This window comes from Nothobranchius furzeri, chromosome 5 (assembly GCF_043380555.1).
Source record: "Nothobranchius furzeri strain GRZ-AD chromosome 5, NfurGRZ-RIMD1, whole genome shotgun sequence".
Classification (NCBI taxonomy): Eukaryota; Metazoa; Chordata; class Actinopteri; order Cyprinodontiformes; family Nothobranchiidae; genus Nothobranchius; species Nothobranchius furzeri.
In genome coordinates, this window is record NC_091745.1 from 33,968,117 (window position 1) to 33,981,024 (window position 12,908).

Here is a 12,908-nt window from a genome sequence, read left to right on the forward strand (position 1 = left end):
ATTATTTCATTTTCTGTTCCTCACTTCTGATTACCTTCAATGGTGTCTGTTTGTTGCAACCACCAGGTACAAAATCAAACTTGTTTTTATTTGACTATTTTTCTGTCCTGTCTGTTTATTATCTTCCTGCATCTCCTCTCAATCCTAAAGAAAAACTGCTACCTGGGTTCATGTATATTCACCTTATGAGTAATCTTTGAACTGCAGTTCTAAAAGATCTACTGACCGCAAAAACAGCGGAGTGTGCGCTGCTCGCCGGCAGCATCAGTGAGGTGCGTCACCGGAGGACAAAACAGGTGATGCGCCCTGATCCACAGCAGCGAAAAACATCAGGCACAAATAAAAGAATAAAAAAACAAAAAACATAAAAGGAAATGAGCCAACATGAACGATTGCGTGTTAAATTTGTTTTTGAGGTGGTGACACCTAATTTGATAATGTTACTGTGGCCGTGTTCAGGACGCCGATGTCTGGAGCGCGTCATCGATCAGAGCTTTGCGTGCGCAAGCTGGTTAAGATTAGGATGGGGATGAGGGGAAGGTTAAATTGCAAGAGGGTAAAGGTCACAATTTGGTTAAATGTCCATTTTACGGCGGGTGTCAGTATCGACGCTCTGGCACAGCGTGTCGCCTCCCGATGCGCAGGGGCTCATCACCTGCTGTCTTTTCTGAGGACTGCATCTAGTCGGTCATTATCATCTGACAGCGACTAGTCGATGACAGGCAAAAAAAGTCACTACAGAGCAGTTTTTTACGTCTCTGTAGATTGAAGGCTACCAGAAGTAGAGCTTTATTAACGCCGGAGTCCGTCCCACACCGGGGTGAATGGCGAACCTCCCAGAATAAGCCCAATGAATGACCTTTCCTCGTAGAGTCTGGGGAACAAAAAGTCTGTTTGGAGAACCGTTACCTGGACCGGGGTCGACCTTGAGGGCTTCCAGAACCTGGTCTTTGATCTTCCAGGTAAGTCCTGCCACTACGCAGGATGGTGGCAGGATGGTGGCAGGGCCGGGTTTGTCCTCAGGAGAGTATTGGTGGGACAGCACTTCAGGCTTTGTATTCTTGGATCCTGGCCGATAAGAGATTACAAAGTTCAACCGAGAGAAAAACAGTGACCAGCGGAATTGGCGTGGGTTTAATCTCTTAGCTTCTTCGAGGTAAATCAAGTTCTTATGGTCAGTCCAGATAACAAATGGGTGTTCCGCCCGCTCCAGACAGTGCCTCCATTCTTCGAGGGCCAGCTTTAATGCCAGTAACTCCCGATGCCCCACATTGTACCTGCTCTCCGTTGGTGTCAATCATCGCGAAAAGAAGGCACAGGGATGGAGTTTATGGTCCAAGGGGGAAACCTGTGAAAGGACGGCTCCAACCCCAGTGTCGGAAGCATCCACTTCCAGGGTGAAATGCTGCTTTGGGTCTGGTCAGATGAGAACTGGAGCCTCCGTGAACTTCCTCTTGATTGCGCGGAATGCAGCCTCAGCTTCTGGAGACCAAGAGAAAGGCTTAGCAACAGACGTGAGACGTGTTAGTGGAGCGGCAGTCTGGCTATAATTATGGATGAACCGCCGATAAAAGATGGCAAATCCCAGGAATCATTGCAACTGCTTCTGGGTTGTAGGTGTTGGCCAATCCGTAACAGCCTGAACTTTGCAGGGATCTGCCTTTAACCACCCACTCTCCAGAACGAAACCTAAAAACTTGACAACAGGAACATGTAACTCACATTTCTCAGCCTTTACATACAGTCTATTCTCCAAAAGGCATTGAAGCACAGCTCTGACGTGCTTCTGGTGTCTATGTAGACAGTTACAAAGTCATTGATATAGTCACCTAGTACTGAGTTGACCAGTCTTTGGAACACAGCCAGGGGGTTGGTGAATCCAAAAGGCATCACTAAATATTCATAATGCCCCAGCGGTGTCTTGAAGGCTGTCTTCCATTCGTCCCCTTGACGGACCCCAACCAAATGGTAGGCGTTCCGAAAATCCAATTGGGTGAAGACAGTTGCGTCCTGGACGGGCTCGAACGTGGAAGACAGTAGTGGGAGAGGGTACTTGTCTTTAACGGTGATCTGGTTAAGCCCCCAATAATCGATGCAGGGGCGGAGAGACCCGTCTTTCTTGGCGACAAAGAAGAAACCGGCGCCCAAGGGAGATGTTGAGGGTCTGATGGTTCCGTTGGCCAAGGCCTCTGATGTAGGTCTCCATGCTGTCCCTTTCCAGTTTAGAGAGGCTGTAGAGGCGGCTGGACGGAAGCGGGGTGCCGGGTAGTAGGTCGATACCACAGTCGAAGGGGCGGTGAGGTAGCAGCATCACTGCTCGGACCTTGCTAAAAACCTGTTGTAGATTATGGTAGACTGGAGGTACCTTAGTGAGGTCAGGAGGCTCAACAGGAGTTATGTCAGATTCCTTACCCCCAAATTCCACTACCTCCGCTCCGGTCCGCCCCCGCCTTCCGCAGCCGCTCGCTTCCGAACTCAATTTTTACTGGTACCCTTTCTACAATGGCTCTGCTCCGCTCCGGAGACCTGAGGTGGGCAAACAAGCATGCGCGGTATTTTCGAGATCTTGCGATACAGTCCGAGCAATAAACGCGGAAGTTAGATCCAAACACCCGTTGTGTGGGAGAAGCATCGGCATGAACTGTTTAATCTGCCCATCATTTGTGTTGAGAGATCAGCAGTGTTTGGATCAACAAAGTGTGACTACTTTGATAGTAGAAACTGTATTTATGGCTTACTTTTGTGCATTTAAACTTCAGCCGCCATTGATAGTTGTTAAAAGTTGTTAAACCTGTGCATATGAAACAAAAACGCCTTTTGTTTATCGATTTATTGTGAAAAACGGAAATTGTGCTTGCTCCTTTTCCTGTTGGGCCGTTGTGATTTCTGTCCATTTACTGCGGAGGTGCTCCGGCGTCCGGCGAAAATAGGATCGATTCTATTTTTGCTGGACGCCGGAACAGAGGGCGGCGCACGGCGCCGCACTGCCGGAGCACGGCCGCAGTAGTGGAATTGCTCTGATTGACTACAACGGGACCGATTTTGCTCCGGCGTTCGTGTCGGAGCGGAGCGGAGGTAGTGGAATTTGGGGGTTAGAAACAGGAGGTGCTGAACTGAGGCACTTCTGGTAGCAATCCGGGCTCCAGGCCTCGACTCTGTTAGCTCACCAATCCAGGTGTGGGTTATGTTGTGTAAGCCAAGAATGCCCTAGTACCACCGGATTCTGAGGAGATGGGAACACAAAGAGTGAGATCGTCTCAATGTGGTTGCCTGAGGCTTGGAGCTGGAGCGGCGTAGTCCTGTGGGTGATGGTGGATAGCATTCTCCCGTCAGTGAGGAAACAGGCATGGGTTCAGGGAGAGGAACGGTAGAAATTCCCCAGTCACAGACCAATCGGGGATCAATAAGTGATTGTTCACAACTCGAGTCCATAAGAGCCGTGACCTGGTGGCGTCGACCGTTCCACATAACTGAACAGGAGAGGATGAACTGGGAGGTTGTACTTCCTGTGTTGCTACCCACCAGAACTCCCAGTTCTACTGGTGGGCTCTGCCTTTTAACAACACCGGGCACGTCTGGACATAGTGTCCTGTTTGTCCACAGTATAGGCAGAGACCCTTACTGATGCGATGACGTCGTTCCTCCTGGGTGAGGTGAGTCCTTCCCAGCTGCATAGGTTCCTCTGAAGGCTCAGAAGGAGGAGGAGATCTTGAGATGGGCTGTCGGTGTTTGGGGGGTGAAGAAGGATCCATCGAAGAAGTCCGCTGAAGCTCTCGATGTCTCTTGTCAATGGAGATGGAGAGTGTTATTAAACCCTCCAGGGTGGGTGGCTCGGGACACAAAGCCAACTGATTCTTCACCTTGTCGTTCAGGGCTTCAATAAAAGCTGCCTTTAATGCATCATTATTCCATGTTGTCATGGCCGCCAAAGTCCTGAACTCTAGTGACATATCTGCCACCGTTCTCCGTCGCTGGGAGAGGTGTAACAGTTTCTGACGAATGTCTGTGGTGGTCTCTGTGACTAGACTCATAGAATCTTGGGTTACAATACATAACCAACAATCTATTTCGTCTAGTCTTAGCCCTTAAGCTAGCTGCTATTGGAATAATGCACAGCTGGATGATTTTACACCACACTGGTTAGCTGAAACCAAATGGACATTTCTCTACTTAGAGAGGGTCGCTCAGCCTAAGCCCAAGGGCTTAGAAGGCTCTCTTGGAAGGCAAAACGGGCACGAGGCCTGAGGGGTACAGGCCAGGCCAGCGTGGTGAGCCCCGAGACAGACCTCACATTTTGCGTGAAGGTCGCCACTGGAGATGGAGCCCTTCTGGCAGGCCGGGCAGGTCCTGACGTCGCTGGACATGGTTGATGAGGATAATTTGCTCTAGGATAGTGCTCTTTAACAATAGTTCTTAAGCTTGGCCTGAAGAGATAGCGGAGGCGAACAGTGGAGTCGCTCCACTTATATACCCACGGGGGTGCCCACCATTGGTGGGCATACATTTAAGCTCTTCATGATTGGCTGATGCTGAGATCACCCTTCCAATAGCAGCTAGCTTAAGGGCTAAGACTAGACAAATAAAACGTTGAGTTCTTCTGTCAATTGTTGACCAAGAAATAAACTAAATACTCAACATTATCATACAGAAATAATAATAATAATAATAATAATAATAATAATAATAATAATAATAATAATTCCCATGTTTATTGAACAAGATTATAAGATTTAAGAAATCAAATTAATTAAATCATGTAATGTATTATTTATAACTATTGTTTTAATTGTAGATCCTGTTTTAACATAGTAAATAAAAGTGAACATGAATCTCATTCGCATGCCATTTATTTTCTTATTCCGATCATCAGAGTAGACCATGCTTTTATCTCAGTGAGAAATGAGGGGAATAAACAACAAATGAAGTAACCAGTGTTTATTTATTTATTTAGATTTAGAAGGGGAAATATCTGCTTTTATTTTGTTGACTAAGAAATAGCGACAGGAAACGATGCTCCTAATAGTTTTATCTTTACAAGTTAGTAATTTTAAATTCTATGAAGCGGTGGGAAGGTGTCCACTGTCCCCTTCTGTTCTTTGCGTGGCTGTGCACGCCGGCCACTGTGAATTAGAAGAAGTTTCTTTTAATTGATTATTTTCTCTTTTTACGCAAACGTCCCTTTACTTTTGTAAACTAATGTTTTCTGTTGTGGAAGATGGGGTTCACAGTGTGCACGTATCAAAATTATAGAATAGAATAGAATAGAATAGAATAGAATAGCCTTTTATTTCCATTCGCAGGGTACAGCGAAATTGGAGTGCTATTTTTATTGTTTTATATGTATTTAAATGAAGGTAAGACTTTGCAAATACATCAATAAATGATTGGTTTCTGTGATTTACTATTTCATTTTTTATGAAAACAGAAAACAGACATTTTCCGAGTATCCATGTTCCGTCTGTTATCGTCAGGCCCAGTATCCTAGCAACGCCGGAATACTCCATTGAAAGGTGGGTTCGTATCCCATTTTAAAACCTAATCATAGAACAACAGACATTCTGCTTGAGTTAATAATAAGTATAAATATGTGATTAATACAAGGAATAATTCATGTACTTTTTAATTTGCCATGATTAGCACGAGCAACGTTAATTTTTTTAAGTAAATCCGAAACTCCCCCTAAAATACGTCACCCACCAGCCTTACGCCAACACAGCGACGGGTGGTTGAAGAGGTCTGGACCTTTTATTTGCACAGAAAAATATAAAAGTTGTGACTTGTTAATACATACACAAGGTAGCTCCCATGATCTCAGTTTCTATGTCGAAACGTCTCAAAATATATACTCGCGTTCAAGTTTATCGCAATTGCTAGCGGTTGCCGGTGCTGTGTCGAACTTTTTCACCCTCATCCGTTAGCGTCTTACTTTTCCATTAAAGTTAGCTTTACACGTACAAGTCCGCCGTGAACAGGTGACTTTAGCTAGAATATAGATATCTGGTGTTCTTTATTATGAGGTGACATTCGGAACCTCATACTTTATTGCTGCTTACAGCACGTAGGTTACACGTTTTTGTGCGAATTAAGCCTCTGTAACGGGACAGGTGTGCACCGGTTTACATCAGCTAGCCTCCCTGTAAGCGCCGTTTCTACAATTACTTTGACTATAGTGACAGCCTAAGTTGGTGCGATGTTCTGGTTTTGTAGATGTTTGAGTAAAATTACACATTTCATTCATTCATTGACAGAAGATGGAGAACTTTATCCTGTACGAGAAGCTTGGAACCGGCCGGACCTCTGTTGTGTATAAAGGAAGAAGAAAGGGCCATCTCAGCTATGTGGCCATAATCTGTACTGATAAGTCCAAGAGACCTCTGGTCACCAACCATGTAAGAGTCCGTTTTAAACCAGACTTTTAGCAGTAGTCGGTTTGGGTGACGTGGACAGATCTGATACCAATAATTAATAAAACAATAAATGATGGATAAGTCTGAGCAAACAAAGCTGGAGTCATGTTGGAAAAGGCTTGTCAGTATTCTCTCCTGTTAGGTTCGACTCAGCCAGGATCTGGAGCACCCACATATAACGCACTTCTATGAATGGTATGAGACGAGTAACCACCTCTGGCTTGTGGCTGAGCTTTGTACAGGTCAGCAAGTCATTAGTCACTCATTCCTTCACAGTTTTCAATTTAATTTTATAGATTTTAAAATATTGGCAAATATTATCTTCAATGCTTTCTTAGATTGATTTTCTTCTGCTGAAATAATTAGTTATTGCATTTATTAGGTGGTTCCCTGGAGTTTGTAATTGCTCGTGATGGGAGTCTGCCGGAAGGTGTGGTGAGAAGCTTTGGATGGGGCTTGGTCAAAGGACTGAAACACATTCATGAATTAGGAGTCATCCTGTCAGACCTGACTCCTGCTAAGGTTAGCATCTGCATTCATAAAGCTGGAGGACTGAAGGTACACAGAATATCATTCCAGGCTTATTTTCCTTCTTCAGATCCTTCTGGATGGTAGTGGTATTTTGAAGTTTAGTAACTTCTACCTGTCCAAAGCTGAAGGAGAGAGGCTGGAGGACATTTTCAAGTTGCTCTCTACATCTGAGGAAGCTGGAGAAAGACGAGAAAACTTTGATCATCTGAGGAAAAAACTACAAGGTCAGATTTTATCACGTTGAATTGGTAATTAAAGAAGAGGAAAACTAAAATAACTGTAGCTGGTCTATTTGAACCGTGACTCAGAACAAATACGCTGGGGTAGTTTAAGGATAACTTCATTGTTTGAAGATGTCAAGCATAAAAGGGCTCCCAGCTACCCAAATAAATCAGCGTGATGGACTTATGAATGACGTTTTCTTCTTTGTTACAAACAGCCTGTCACAAGGACGTCGTTTTCACTGGTTTCTTTAGTCACCTATGAAAAAATCACTAAAACGATGAGCATGAAGCTGTAATGCCCCTAAATCTGGTAATACCAGGAAGGCCAAGATTTCACCGGAGTGACGTAAAACTTTTGTTTTAAAATAGTTTCAAGGATAGATTAGAAGAAAGATCAGTGATGGGATAACTTCGCTCTTGAAGGACCGTGAAAATGGCTCTCTGGGAGGATGTAGCTGCCTTACTCTGATTAACTAGAAATGTTTGTGCTTCTTTGTTCTGATCTTCTGGATATAGTGTTTTGTTTGTGTAAACTTCTTTGTACTTTTTACGCTGCTTTCATGGACCAGGTCACCGTTGGAAATGAGATTAAACACCTCAGTGAGATTTTACCAAGGATTATATATATGTATATATATATATATATATATATATATATATATATATATATATATATAATATTAACAATGGCTTATCGGCAGCCAGTATTAAAGAAGAGCAGCTCATGACTGACTCTGTGCAGTGTTGCATCACGGATTTCAGAGCAGTGAAAGGGATGCTGGGAGGGATGAGAAAGCCCCAGGCCTACTGGACACGGTGAAAGGTGGAGAAGGAAAACCGAGAACAGCCGTTGTTTTGTCATCTTAGATCTGTAAAATCTGGGTGTTTAAGGGGTTAATGTTCTTCATGACCTTTATGTTGTGATGCTTTCCTTTGCCAGGTTTGTCTTTAAGACCATGCTTGTGTTTTCTTAACAGGTTGTCCGACTTACAGCGCTCCGGAGGTTTTGCAGGGATCCGAGACCAGTGTGAGGTCTGACCTCTGGGCTCTGGGCTGTATTCTCTACTACATGTGCGCAGGTACTCATTCCATACGTGCAAAAACACGTGCATGCACGGAAAGTCACTCTGAATCAGATTTTATGAGTAAATATTTCTTCATCTTTCTTTTTAAACATCACGCTAAACACAGATTTAGTTCGTCAAACTCCACTGAAACCTTAACATCACTTTATTATACAGTCTGTTCCATTTCAGTGTGATGCTAATTTTATACTGCACTGTACCTTTTGCAGGTAAACCTCCTTTTAGTTCAGATAGCCTCACTGACCTGACTGAGATGATTTTACATCAGGAGCCACCACCTCTGAGGCAGACGGGTCAGCACACGCGTTTGAGCATGTCCGTGATGTTTACACACATATGTTCTTTTCTGTTTTCATATATACCGTATTTGTTTTCTGTAGGTCAGGACTTCCAGAGTCTTCTGAAAGGCTTACTGAACAAAGACCCAGATAAAAGGTCAGACCAACACCATCAGCATCATTTATACAGGGTTACAAAATCTCAATGTCAATTTAGATTTTTGCTCCAGAAATATACCAGATTAGATTATTCAAATATTTTATACATGTTCTTTATTTTTGTTAGCAGATGCACCCCAGCGGTTCTTGCCATCGGTATTCCCATGAATAACTTTTGTTTTTCCTTTTTCCATTTGTTGTGAACAACAAAGCTCTAGAGTGGCATTAGATGCTTTTGTGCTGCTGCCACTTGACCGGCCAACGCTCAGACTAATGAGCAGGTGTTCACTTTTCTATAAACGGCTCAGAGTCCGAGGTGTGTTAAAAGCTTCATGACAGAATAACTGTTGATTTTACTTTTGTTGTTTTTGTCTGTAGGCTCAACTGGCCAGAGTTGTTGCATCACCCGTTCTGGGCACAGATAAAAAAGGCAGAAGAAGACGATGCAAAGGGGGATGAACACATTGATAAGGGAGGAGAAAATGGCTGCAAGGGAGGAGACTCTAACCTAAGGCGTGTTGCTGCATTTTCATTCTCTAATAATAACTTTTTGCAGTTGGACGAGACTTTGTAGCAGCAGCTTTACTACATGTAGAAACACACAAATAAACTTTATTTTGTCTTCAACAGAAGCAAAAACACACCGGGCCTTTTCCGTCCAGGACAGACAGACAACACGTCCAGCAGCCAGCCAGGCTACGGGAAGTCAAATAAAATTTCTTCTTCAAATGTAACAAATACGAGGTCATGTGACCCAGAGACTGACGGCCTTCAAGCCAAACATGTGATGAGTGAAGCGTCAAAACAGGACAGGGTCCCGCAGAAGGAGGCAGGGAAGGAAAGAACTGGTGAGAGGGAGCAAGAGTGGAAATGACCGCAGCTCACGCACGTTCCACCACATCTCACGCACGTTCCACCACATCTCACGCACGTTCCACCACATCTCACTCACGTTCCACCACATCTCACTCACGTTCCACCACAGCTCACGCACGTTCCACCACATCTCACTCACGTTCCACCACATCTCACGCATGTTCCACCACATCTCACTCACGTTCCACCACAGCTCACGCACGTTCCACCACATCTCACTCACGTTCCACCACATCTCACTCACGTTCCACCACATCTCACGCATGTTCCACCACGTCTCACTCACGTTCCACCACAGCTCACGCACGTTCCACCACATCTCACTCACGTTCCACCACATCTCACTCACGTTCCACCACATCTCACGCGCGTCCCACCACATCTCACGCACGTTCCACCACATCTCACGCGCGTTCCACCACATCTCACGCACGTTCCACCACATCTCACGCACGTTCCACCACATCTCACTCACGTTCCACCACATCTCACTCACGTTCCACCACAGCTCACGCACGTTCCACCACATCTCACTCACGTTCCACCACATCTCACGCATGTTCCACCACATCTCACTCACGTTCCACCACAGCTCACGCACGTTCCACCACATCTCACTCACGTTCCACCACATCTCACGCATGTTCCACCACATCTCACTCACGTTCCACCACATCTCACTCACGTTCCACCACATCTCACGCATGTTCCACCACATCTCACGTTCCACCACATCTCACGCACGTTCCACCACATCTCACGCATGTTCCACCACAGCTCACGCACGTTCCACCACATCTCACGCATGTTCCACCACATCTCACTCACGTTCCACCACATCTCACGCACGTTCCACCACATCTCACGCACGTTCCACCACATCTCACGCACGTTCCACCACATCTCACTCACGTTCCACCACATCTCACTCACGTTCCACCACAGCTCACGCACGTTCCACCACATCTCACTCACGTTCCACCACATCTCACGCATGTTCCACCACATCTCACTCACGTTCCACCACAGCTCACGCACGTTCCACCACATCTCACTCACGTTCCACCACATCTCACGCATGTTCCACCACATCTCACTCACGTTCCACCACATCTCACTCACGTTCCACCACATCTCACGCGCGTCCCACCACATCTCACGCACGTTCCACCACATCTCACGCACGTTCCACCACATCTCACTCACGTTCCACCACATCTCAGGCATGTTCCACCATAGCTCACTCACGTTCCACCACAGCTCACGCGCGTTCCACCACATCTCACGCGCGTTCCACCACATCTCACGCACGTTCCACCACATCTCACGCATGTTCCACCACATCTCACTCACGTTCCACCACAGCTCACGCACGTTCCACCATAGCTCACGCACGTTCCACCACATCTCACTCACGTTCCACCACAGCTCACGCACGTTCCACCATAGCTCACGCACGTTCCACCACATCTCACTCACGTTCCACCACATCTCAGGCATGTTCCACCATAGCTCACTCACGTTCCACCACAGCTCACGCATGTTCCACCACATCTCACTCACGTTCCACCACAGCTCAGGCATGTTCCACCATAGCTCACTCACGTTCCACCACATCTCACTCACGTTCCACCACAGCTCACGCATGTTCCACCATAGCTCACTCACGTTCCACCACAGCTCACGCATGTTCCACCACAGCTCACGCACGTTCCACCATAGCTCACTCACGTTCCACCACATCTCACGCACGTTCCACCACATCTCACGCACGTTCCACCACATCTCACGCACGTTCCACCATAGCTCACTCACGTTCCACCACATCTCACGCACGTTCCACCACATCTCACGCACGTTCCACCACATCTCACGCACGTTCCACCCCATCTCACGCACGTTCCACCACATCTCACGCACGTTCCACCACAGCTCACGCACGTTCCACCACAGCTCACGCACGTTCCACCACAGCTCACGCACGTTCCACCACATCTCACGCACGTTCCACCACAGCTCACGCACGTTCCACCACATCTCACTCACGTTCCACCACAGCTCACGCAAGGTCCACCACAGCTCACGCATGTTCCACCACAGCTCACGCACGTTCCACCACAGCTCAGGCATGTTCCACCACATCTCACTCACGTTCCACCACAGCTCACGCGCGTTCCACCACATCTCACGCGCGTTCCACCACATCTCACGCACGTTCCACCACATCTCACGCATGTTCCACCACATCTCACTCACGTTCCACCACAGCTCACGCACGTTCCACCATAGCTCACGCACGTTCCACCACATCTCACTCACGTTCCACCACAGCTCACGCACGTTCCACCATAGCTCACGCACGTTCCACCACATCTCACTCACGTTCCACCACATCTCAGGCATGTTCCACCATAGCTCACTCACGTTCCACCACAGCTCACGCATGTTCCACCACATCTCACTCACGTTCCACCACAGCTCAGGCATGTTCCACCATAGCTCACTCACGTTCCACCACATCTCACTCACGTTCCACCACAGCTCACGCATGTTCCACCATAGCTCACTCACGTTCCACCACAGCTCACGCATGTTCCACCACAGCTCACGCACGTTCCACCATAGCTCACTCACGTTCCACCACATCTCACGCACGTTCCACCACATCTCACGCACGTTCCACCACATCTCACGCACGTTCCACCATAGCTCACTCACGTTCCACCACATCTCACGCACGTTCCATCACATCTCACGCACGTTCCACCACATCTCACGCACGTTCCACCCCATCTCACGCACGTTCCACCACAGCTCACGCATGTTCCACCACATCTCACTCACGTTACACCACAGCTCAGGCATGTTCCACCACATCTCACGCACGTTCCACCACAGCTCACGCACGTTCCACCACATCTCACGCGCGTTCCACCACATCTCACGCGCGTTCCACCACATCTCACGCACGTTCCACCACATCTCACTCGCGTTCCACCACATCTCACGCACGTTCCACCCCATCTCACGCACGTTCCACCACATCTCACGCACGTTCCACCACATCTCACGCACGTTCCACTACATCTCACTCGCGTTCCACCACATCTCACACGCGTTCCACCACATCTCACGCACGTTCCACCACAGCTCACGCACGTTCCACCACATCTCACTCACGTTCCACCACATCTCACTCACTTTCCACCACATCTCACGCACGTTCCACCACATCTCACGCACGTTCCACCACATCTCACGCACGTTCCACTACATCTCACTCGCGTTCCACCACATCTCACACGCGTTCCACCACATCTCACGCACGTTCCACCACAGCTCACGCAC

General features: G+C 47.2%; 1 protein-coding gene across 7 annotated transcripts in view; it reads left to right on the plus strand.

Moving 5' to 3' along the window:
* Positions 1–5,242: 5,242 nt before the first annotated feature.
* The window catches only part of LOC139061563 (serine/threonine-protein kinase ULK4-like), a 191,863-nt gene continuing 184,197 nt past the window's right edge, over positions 5,243–12,908 (plus strand). For 2 of the 7 annotated variants that reach the window (XM_070551589.1, XM_070551588.1), the window contains exons 1-10: positions 5,289–5,510; positions 6,249–6,389; positions 6,550–6,649; positions 6,790–6,929; positions 7,006–7,162; positions 8,140–8,241; positions 8,457–8,540; positions 8,628–8,682; positions 9,063–9,197; positions 9,315–9,532. In XM_070551589.1, the coding sequence (XP_070407690.1) occupies positions 6,252–6,389; positions 6,550–6,649; positions 6,790–6,929; positions 7,006–7,162; positions 8,140–8,241; positions 8,457–8,540; positions 8,628–8,682; positions 9,063–9,197; positions 9,315–9,532 (1,129 nt within the window). In that variant the 5' untranslated portion in view covers positions 5,289–5,510; positions 6,249–6,251. Of the gene's footprint in view, positions 5,511–5,635; positions 5,797–6,248; positions 6,390–6,549; positions 6,650–6,789; positions 6,930–7,005; positions 7,163–8,139; positions 8,242–8,456; positions 8,541–8,627; positions 8,683–8,751; positions 8,966–9,062; positions 9,198–9,314; positions 9,533–12,908 lie in introns of those variants that run through there. The other 5 variants (XM_070551584.1, XM_070551583.1, XM_070551585.1 and 2 more) reach the window with 5 other exon arrangements.